This window comes from Serinus canaria, chromosome 20 (assembly GCF_022539315.1).
Source record: "Serinus canaria isolate serCan28SL12 chromosome 20, serCan2020, whole genome shotgun sequence".
Taxonomy (NCBI): Eukaryota; Metazoa; Chordata; class Aves; order Passeriformes; family Fringillidae; genus Serinus; species Serinus canaria.
In genome coordinates this window covers 14,206,059-14,216,153 of record NC_066333.1, presented here as the reverse complement: position 1 = coordinate 14,216,153, position 10,095 = coordinate 14,206,059, and the positions used below count along the sequence as shown (strand labels likewise).

The 10,095-nt window shown below is 53.1% G+C and overlaps 1 protein-coding gene across 1 annotated transcript in view; it reads right to left on the bottom strand.

Moving 5' to 3' along the window:
• Window positions 1-5,986: 5,986 nt before the first annotated feature.
• B4GALT5 (beta-1,4-galactosyltransferase 5) overlaps window positions 5,987-10,095 on the bottom strand; it is a 33,368-nt gene continuing 29,259 nt past the window's right edge. The window contains exon 9 of the mRNA XM_030232782.2: window positions 5,987-8,934. Within this exon, the coding sequence (XP_030088642.1) occupies window positions 8,787-8,934 (148 nt within the window). The 3' untranslated portion in view covers window positions 5,987-8,786. The remainder of the gene's footprint in view (window positions 8,935-10,095) is intronic.

Here is a 10,095-nt window from a genome sequence, read left to right as displayed (position 1 = left end):
TTGAATGGCAAATATTAAAAAAAAATTAAAATTGATAACTGAAAAGAAGAGAAACTGAAGAGGTGCTGGTAACCAAGAGGCAGAAGAGGAGCACCAGCCCAGAGCCGCTGCATCATCCAGCTACACCCACACATCAGCCTTGCAGCATGTCCTCTGCTTCAGTCACTGCTTCCAACTCACCTTGAACTGCTGCCATGGCTGGAGGGAACTTCAGAGAAATAGGAGAAGCCAGAAAAATGCAAGGCCTACATTACCCTAAAAATAAACACCCGAAAGGACCCGGAGCTGCTCAGAGGTGAGTAGCTGGAGTGAGCAGAGCCCCCACAGAGCAGCACCCGGGTCAGGGACAGCATCACTGTGGTGACAAATGCACGGGGTGATAGGAGCCCCATCCTGGTTCCCACATGGCTCCAAGGCCTTCAGGAGCTGTGAAAGAGCAGCAAGACCACCACTACTGCAATGTAAGACTGGCAGGAAAGGAGCCCATCAGTGGTGCAGCAAAGTATCAGATGGACCAGCCTGGGTATTTTTGTTCTTGGCAAAAAATAAATAAATAAAATTGTGATGATTAAGTGGAAGCAAAATAGCCCTGTTATTGATACAAATGCCTTTGCAGTACATTAAACCCAAGTAATTTAAAGACCAGGGCACTTCATATAAATAATTAATTATTTTTTGGTTAGCACGATGCCACTACAGCTGCCCAAATTTTCAAAGAGGGGGGTTGCTTTTTAATTAGAATATGGTCATTCTAAATGCACGTGGGTCTTTAATCATTCATGTTGGAAACAAGCTGACTTGGTCATGCATCAGACAGAACAAAGCAGCTCTTATCCCTCTCTAGATCACACCCAGCAAACCTCAGGGCTGCAAATAAGTGAGGAAGTCTGCCTTGTGATGGGAGCGTGTTCTCAACCCTGTGCAGCCCGGGGAAGAAGCATTTGCTGAGGCCAGACTAAGAGAATGAAGTGCTGGAGAGCCAATGGCATGCAGAACCAGCCTGCCCCAGCAGCAGTCAGGCAGGTTCTCCCCAGCAAACAGGGATGTTACCAAGGTGGACAGCCAGAGTGCAGATGATTTCTTTTAAGGGTTTAATTGCTTCCTTGCTAAGAACCCTGCTGGCAACCATCCTCCCCCTCCTTTTCCAGACCTCTGGCTCGGTGGAGAGTCAGTCCCAGCTGGTTTGTGGGGCCTGGCCCAGGCAAGAACAGTGCACGGGAACCCCAGCCCTGAGCAGCAGATACTGAGGGTATCTCCCAGCTGCTTTGCTGCTCTGGCTTTTCAGATGGAACTTTCCAGAGATGCTTCATTCTCCCCCGCATGCAAACAGAAGGCAGAACTCAGGTGCTGCCATGAAGTCTCGCCGCAGCCGCCGTGCAGGGTTTGCCCCCTCGCAGGACCCACAGCCCGGAGAAGCCCGGGCGGAGCGGGGCAGCGGCAGCGGCAGCGGCGCAGCCCGGGCCGGCAGTGCCATCTATTGCCGCGCTCGGCTCTGCCGCACGGACGGAGCCAGCTCGGGGCGCCCAGGAGGGAGGGAAAAGGCTAATTCCCACCTGGAACAGGGGAGACTTCCCTTAAACCCACACACTGCTCCACTTCGCTAAAAAAACAGAGAGCTTTTAAAATATCTGTGTGTGTTAGACCACGCGAATCTCAAACCCGTGATATCTGAGAGCCGAGTTCCCCATTAGATCCCCAGGGATCATCTCCATCAAGTCTTTCTCCAACTCCCTCAAGTCCCAGCAGGAGAAACCATTGTCCTTGGGCCGGTGGAAAGCAGCCAGGAAAACAGGGCTCAGTGAGTCCTCAGAGCCTGCTGAGCTGCAGCCATCAGCATCCTGAACGTGTCAGGGGCTGCTGCAGCCACACCGGGGATTCTGCAGTGCCAGACACACCGCAGGACAAACATCCATTCTCAAGGTATCTTGAAGAGGACAAAAGCCCCCAAACCCAGCAAGGAAACAGCAGCTGAGCTTCAGAAGCCTTACCCAGCTCGCCCTGCCAAGGGCTGCTGGGCAGTGTGGATCTCCATCCTCCCCCCAGAGCACCCCCAGGCGCTGGCAGGGGCAGCTGGGGCTGTGCAGCCTCCTCACCCTGCCCGGGCGGGCCTTGGGGATGCCACTGAACAAAGAAAAACATTCCACTTCTTCACTTCACTTTAGCCAAACACTTCAGCATCTTGCCTCTTCCCTCACACATCTTACAATACTTTGTCATCATAAATTGCCTCTGGTTTATGTTAACTAAAACCCTCTGTTGTTCAGTATCTGGTTTGAAAAATGTTGGCAATAAGCATGAGTTCAGAGCAGATTTATAGCCACAGACCCTGTGGAGCACTGGGATGAGTTTCCCATAACATGAGCCCAAGTTTACCAAATAAGAACATGAAAAACCCAAAGAACTGATTCACATCATCCAGTTCACACACGGCAGATCCACGAGGGCAGCAGGAATCCGACAGCATAAACCACAGGCAGACACTGCAGTGCCCGAGGATATGGAAGAAAAACAGGGACTGCAGGGTCTCAGGAGGAGAGAGAGCTTGAAAAGCCTGCAGGATCAAGCTTAAAAATTCACCACATCCTAAACTGGACACAGGAGATGTTTCCGGGAGATCAGCTGCTGCCACTGGCTTGCACAGGGTTTGGGAGCAGGGATGAGTGAGTTAAGCCTTTAGGACACCTTGGTTTTCCAAGAGACACATAGCTCCCAACAAACTTCCCACTGTAGAAAAAACCTCTAAAGATAGTGTCGTGGGATGTGCAGAAACACCTGTCTCCTTTTCCAAATGCCTTCCCAGATTGTCCCAGCTTACATCCCAACCTCCTTCTGTGCAGTCCAACACCTGGCTTTTGGGCCAAACAGGCAGGGAAGGAAAATAGGGGGAGCTCAAATATGTTAAGCTTTAAAAAACAAACAAACAAAAAAAAAATCTACCTTTTTTTATCTTTAAAACAAGGCCTTGACATTGTTTAAAAGAAGAAAAATGTTGACAAATAATAACAGAGAAAAGGACTAAAGAAAAGGGTAAAATAGCACAAACATAAAACATAATTTTTGAATTTCAGGACAGATCTGAGCTCACTGCACCTCAGAAGTTTGCCTGCTTTTGGTCAGGGGGCAAGAAAACCCCCAGCAGACCCTGATCTGCTCTGTGAAGGGGCAGTGAGAAGGGGCAGGTGAATTAAACAGCTGGAAACCAGTTACATTGGTTTCTTCTTAGTGGAAGGTGATGACTGCAAGAGCAGGGATAACTCACTCAGGGAGACTGAGATGGTGTCACAAGGCTGCCTGGGAGCACCTTCAAGGCCAAGAAGCCAAAGCCCCCAGCTGCCTCCCCAGCTGCTTTCCCTCTGCATTAGATATCTCTGAAAAACGGAATTCTCCCCCTCCGGCAAGAACTGGATCCCGTTGTTCCCCAAGCAAGGGGAAATTCCGTGTTCTCCCGGAGAGGGCCGGTGCTGCCGTGTGTCGCTGGGGACACGGCGTGGCAGCCGCGCAGATGGGGACACGGGGACATGGGGACAGGGGACACAGGGCACGGAGACGGACACGCGTGCAGCCCCGCAGCCGGACCGGGGCCAGGGCCAGGGCCGCTCCTCCCGGCACCGCCAGAGATCGCTGTGGGAGCGCGCACCGCCGGCCCGGCCCGGCCCGGTACTAAAGCCCGGCCCCAAAGCCCGGCCCAGTGCCCGGCCCCAAAGCCCGGCCCCCAGCCCGGCCCCGCTGCCCAGTGCCTGGTTCCGGTGGCACCGAACCTCCAGCCCACCTGAGGCTTGTGGAGCTAAGGCGGCTGCGGCTCTGGGGGCCCGGGGCTGCCCTCCTCCAGCCGCCCCGGCCGGTTTGGGGCTGAGCCCTTTCCGCTCGCCCCAGGATCCCGGTCGCTCGCCAGCTGTGGCCGGGCAGCCGCGGCGCAGCCCCTCCTGCCGAGCGGGGCTCGCATCAGGCTCCGAGCGCCTCCGGCAGCGGCGCGGACAGAGCTCGGCAGGGGCACCCCCAGCGAAGGGTGACCGGGCTCAGGGAGCTGCCCCGCTGCCCTCAGGCGCAGCCCGAGCTCCCTCCAGGCCCGGTGCCGGACGGTCACTGCCCGTTGTCTTGCCGTAACGCCCGACCGTGGCTCATTCACCGCCCGACAGGCTCTAAGGCGCCACGGGAACGAGCTCTGTTAGGCACGGCATCCCAGTCACCCCAGGACTGGCTGCTGGGCCCGGCCGTCTCCAGGCTCCTCAGCTCAGCCACCTGGGAAAGGTTTCCAGCCGCAGCAGCGGCTCTGAGCTATGAATGAACGTGCTTTGTCAAGCGCAGGGCTGCGCTCCGGCTCAGCGATCAGCCCTGAGCCCTGTGCTGGAGGCAGCTATTGGTGACAAAGCCCCTGCCACACAGGTCCCCGGGGTGGATCCGGGGCTGTCACCCCATTAATTTGCGTTAATAATGCCATTCGCTGCTCTAATGCCATCGAGGGCAGCAGCGCTGGGATGAGGGTGGGGAGGCACCGGTCACAAGGTGAGCCGTGGTTTTATGGCCACCAGAACCTGCAGCGCAGGTGAGCAGGTGGCCCCATGTCGGGGGCTGCGCAAGAGAGTCACGACCGTGCCCCCGCATCCGCGGCCTTAGGACTGTCCTCCTGGCTCGAAGCGGCGCCGATGGAGAGGATTTCTCAACCGAGCGTCCAGGCTTCCTGTGGCTCTCCCCGGCTGACCAGCTCGGCCGGTTTGGCCCAGCCACCGTGGCCCATCCGCATGCCCGCCGGCGGTGGCATCCGCGTCAGGGGCTGAGGGACCGGCCGAGCGCCGCTGCCCACGGGGAGCGTGCTCTTGTTTCACCCAGGGGATACCAGGAGAGTCACTGGGTTCCCCTTTCTGCTACTGTCGGTACTAACCGTGGGAGAACAGCAGGAAGAGGGAGAAGCCCCCTCTTTGGCGGTGGGTTTTTTGTGAGGTTGGGGTTTTTTCACACACCGCAGAGCTGGGGGATGTTGCGGCGCAGAAGGCTGAGCTGTTCTCAGCCCGCGCAGGAACGCTCTCTCTCCCTGCAGCGGGGGCTGCTCCCAGGGAAGCCGTGGCCGCCCTGCCGAGCCGGGTCCTCGCAGGGCTCCTTTCCTCGGCACAGCCCACCCAAAAGGGGCTCTGCTCCCCGCTCCTGTGTTTCTGCTGCAAGAGAACACCCCCTTTCCAGCAAGGGGGTCCCATGCACCCCCTGGGACGTGGGCTGGGGCTTCCCTGCCCTTCTCGTTCTCCCCGCACAGGAGCAAATCCAGCCCTCTCCAGGGGCATTCATCTCCCCCAGCCGCTGTGGGGGCAGAGAAACCCCCGCAGCACCACGGGTGTTCCTCGGGCAGGTCAGGAGCCCCCAGCTCTGCAGGAGCCCCCCGGGCTCGCTCCCTCCCTCCTGCGGGCGCTGGGACAGCGCTGGAAGGAGCCTGTCACCCCCCGGCTCCAGCCCAGCGCCGCGGGTGGGAGGAAGCTTCCCAGAAGACGGAGAGCTAAAAAAAGGCAAGCCTTGGAGCAACCCAGGGCTGCCAGCTATTTATTCTAGCATGCCGGTATGCTGCAGAGCAGGAGAAAGATATTTTAAAGCTGCTGCAAGGAAGCTTGTCTGTCTGCCTGGGTTGTTGTCCAAAATTCAATGACCAAAAGTCCCCAGTACCAGTCCTGCACCACCTTCAGCCAAGTGCCTTTCTAACACCCTAAGGCAGCCAACCCCTCCACCAGAACTGCACTGAAGCAGATGCTTGGAAAAAAGGCTTAGGCACCAACGCATCAGGAAGAGCTGGGGGAGCATTCACATCTCACACTCAATTTATTTCTGGACAGTCCTAATGAGAAATCTCTAACCAGCTTTTAGCATCAAGGGCTCACCCTTACTGACTCAAACTCTCATTGGCACTTACCCCTCTGGGCTTACAAACCTCACCTCCTACTAAAAAAGCACACCCCAGCCTCCTGTTTAAAAAAAAAAACAAAAAAAAACCCAAAGCACTGCAATCTCTGTTCTTGGATATGTATTTTTTACTGAAAAAATCATTCATAAATTAACAAATACAAAAATGTACAAACACATGGGTAAATAAATGTAATGACACAAAGGATTGCTTTGCTGAGAAGTGTGTGTGTGTTGTAAAACACTAATCTTCAGTGCAAAAACGTCCCCCTGGCACCTCTTAAAAACATAACAGTAAGCTCAAAAGCCATGATGATGGAAAGCTGCTTGAGAGTTTAAAGCCACTTCTGATGGTGAGGGGCCTGAAGTGCGCGGCCGATGCTCAGACGGTACCTCCCTTAGAGAAGCAGAGCTTTATGGAGAATTAACTGTCAATAAATAGTTTTGCAAATAAAACCCACATGGCTCATTTAAAAAAAACGAATCAGCATCGCACAGAACCTGCCCTCCAGCAGGGCTGACTGACGGCGCTGACGCGGAAGGGGCAAACGAGTGGCCTTGTCGAACTTCAGCTGCCAGAATATGTACAAGTTCTCCTTAATACAAGAATTTTTACACCATAACAGCACATGCGCTTGACAGTATGTTTTTAACAGTTACATTTACTATACAGTATTTGACATAGCTGATAAGATTAACAGTGCACATTTTCAGATAATCCACATTTTAAAAAGGGAAAACAAATTCAACATGGTTAGAAGGAAGGATGGGATGCTGCGGGGGATGGACCCTTCTGTGCCAGCCGCAGAGTGCAGTTCTGAGCAGAGGTAACGGCTTTTGTTCCACACCAGGTGCGCCGGGTGTCAGGGACATGGAAGGCTGAGGATCCCAACTAAGGTAGTTCAACACTTACTCACACACACATGCATGATTCCGGGGTAGTGAACTTGGACTAGTTGAAATACATTCCTTGTTTGAAGCACCATTAAACAAAGACAGGTTTCTAGCAAGTTCTCAAGATGAAAGAAAAGAGGGGCAGGGCAATGCGGGTTCAACACCCGGAAAGGGTCCACGTGAATTACAGATCAAGACTCCAAAGCAAAAGTCTTTATTGCTGTATGCGCCAGAAAAAGCAAATCCTCACCTCTGCCTATAAATAACCAGGCTGAATCCCCTCGGGAAGCGAGTTTAAAGCACATGTAAGTTCAGAGACTTTAAAACTTAGTTACAAACTCATCAGCGCTTTTCAAGGGCAGGCTCGCTGTCCTCTCATGCCGGCCGATAAGATCTACACAAAACTTGTGTTTTCTAAACTAACGTTTTCTGGATACAGGTTAGGAATGCCCTGGGCAGTCACACCCACCACAGATGCGTATGGGGATCATACGTCCACAGAACTGAGAAAACAGTGTAAACCATGACAAGTTAAGGAAACCAAAGGCAAACAATGCAATGAAAAGAGTTAAAGTCCCTCGGAGGTCAAGTACCGCCCTTGTTGTGTGGAAATACAAACTAAAACCAACACCCAATGTATTTACTTTTAAGTCAGAGAGGTCCAGTGAAAGTGGTGGTGTCAGTGCTGTGTAAGGGCTGGGCTGTGTCCGTGGGGACAGGGCCTGAAGTGCAGCCTGCCCACGGCGTGAAGGAAAGAGGGATGACATTGGATGGCTGGATGGGCTGTCAGACCCAGCTCTGGCTCCCAGTCCTCATATTTTCACCTGTCCTTCATGTCTCTCACTGAGCTGTGCCCCGTCCCATGGCTGTGCCCATTCCAGTGCTGCCAAGTACCAAGGGGGACAGCACAAGGCACTGCCTGCCTCTGACAGCACCTCTGTGCTGCTGGATTTACACAATAAATACAAACTAAACCAACCTCCCCAACCATTCCAGCACGTTCCAGAGTGGGGGCAAGCGCTGCTGTGGGGAGGGCTCACGTGGGAGCAGTGGCTCCATCCTGGCCCCCTGGGCTGAGCCCTGCTGCCAGTGGGACACAGAGCCACAGCCACGGGACCACCTTCCACAGGGCTTTTGGACTCATTTGCACATCACGCTCCAAAAGTGACAGAAAAGGGAGGGTTTGGAATAAATATTCCCATTTCCCCACCCTCCCTGGAATAAGCCAGCCCTGTGGTTTCTGGAATGAGTGATGACCTGGCTGTATTTCTCACCCACTGCACTGGAAGGTTCTGGGCCCTGGCCCACAAACATTTCTGCATATGCCCAGCTGGAATCATGCAGGCAGGCTCACTGGCTTAAAAGGGAACACCTTGCACAAGTACAGTGATGCTCACACAAGTGTTTTCAGAACTCAGGACTGCAATGAGTGACTGTATGTAAACCTCTCGCTTGGACATGAGCCATAGGAGAAAAATAAAAAGGGGCGATTTATACAGCATATTTACACTTACACTTCTTTAAGAAGCGATTCTGTTGTATGCACTTCAAGCAGGTCATTTAAAAACCGCACAGACATAGAAGAATGACATCAGAAATCGTCTGATCTCCCACCAGGGCAGTTGCCAACCAAATTGCTCGCGATGTTCACCGTCAAGAAGCCAGAGTCCCTCAGCTGAGCCGCTTCCCAGAGGAGAAAGCACATCCCAGGAGAGTCCCAGTGCCAGAGATTGCTAGAGGAGGAATGTGGAGACGAGAGCAGCAGGTCGAACCGTTGTCCTGAAACCCAGAAAGCAAGTGGCAGAAAAAATAGAGACTGCTGAGCTCGCTGCCCAGGTATCGGTCTGGATTGGTACAGCTAGGGCAATTTGTGCGTGCACTTTCAGCCTCATTCTCCAAAATACTGTGATCCTTCATTAGACAAAGTGTTGCTTGTCCTCAATAACCCTTGGAAAAGAAAGTCTAGCATGGTGCTTTCTTGGTGGAGGGCAGAGCAAAGTTATTTTCTGCTCTTAATATTCGGTCACCAGAGCCAGCTCCGGTGTCAGGTTAACAGTGATGTTCTTATACAAGGCGTCATATGTGACGTTTGGAAAGTAGTTCAAGTTATTGAGGCCGTCCAGGGCTTGCCTTTCTTTTGACTTCCTCAGCAAGGCGTACCTGTGCAACGAGAACCAGAGGCCAGAGTCACTTCCATGTATCTCACAGCACCTGCACACTCCCCCCAGGGCTACCAGAACACCTTTCACAGAGCCAAGCCCAGGAGCAGCTACAAAACAATGAACTTCCGAGTCCTTAATAAAGGCAACCATCACATTTAAACACCCTGTGTTAGTAAATATCAGAAAACTGCAGAGAAGTCCATCACTTGATGAAGGGCAGAATGCTCACTGTGCCACCAGCAAGCACTCAGCTGCCAAAACAACCTGTGGCACCTGCCCAAAGCCTGCAGGTCCCATTCCCGGGGGGGCTGAGCCTGGGGGTCCTGCCAAGCCCACCTTCCACACCATCCCAGAGAGACACAGCTGAGGGGGGATGTGGTCCTTGCCACCTTTATGAAACCAGACATGAACAAGAACAGAACTAAATGGCTTTAGTCTGAGGGATGGGGGCGAGGAAGTAAAACCAGCAGAATGGCAGTATGGGGAAGGAAACTGCAGCTGTGCACAAAATCAGCCTCAAACACATTGAGAGGCAGCATGAGGAAATAGAAAGAGGAGGGCTGGGAGAGGAAAACAGGCAGAAATATCTCAGCAGTACAGTGACTCCCTTCAGCACTGTGCTGGGGGCCTGGAGGCCCCAGGGCGAGTGGGAGCTGGGCTAAGACCTGGGCACAGAGAAGGGACCAGGGAAGGGTTGTGCCATGAGTCAGGGGAAGTACCAGGAACCAGAGCTCAGTCCCACGGCATTATCAGCCTGCCATGCTTCACTGGTTTGACTAAATATGGTTATTTAAACAAAAAGCAACTTCTCTTTTTCAAGAGTGAAGTAAGAGAAGCATCTCTGTCTGTGCCTGATGTCCAACAGAGAAATGAAAAGTAGGGCTAAAGATGGAAACTCAAATGGAAACACCACCAAAAAAGTGTCTGCTGCAAAAGAAGACCAGCAGAGAGCTCAAATCTCTGCAGCAGCAGTCTACAGCCCCTCTGCAGAACAGAGCTTGCACTGCTTGTCCAGCAGCTGCTCAGCTACAAGTGTTAATTCCTGAAGGTGTTTGTGAAAGATGTATTTCCCTGGTTCTCTGTTGCACACTTTTCAGAAGACTCAAATTCCACTGTAGTCTTCAGGCAAAAGCAATCAGTCAGCTCAGGTACTCTCTGA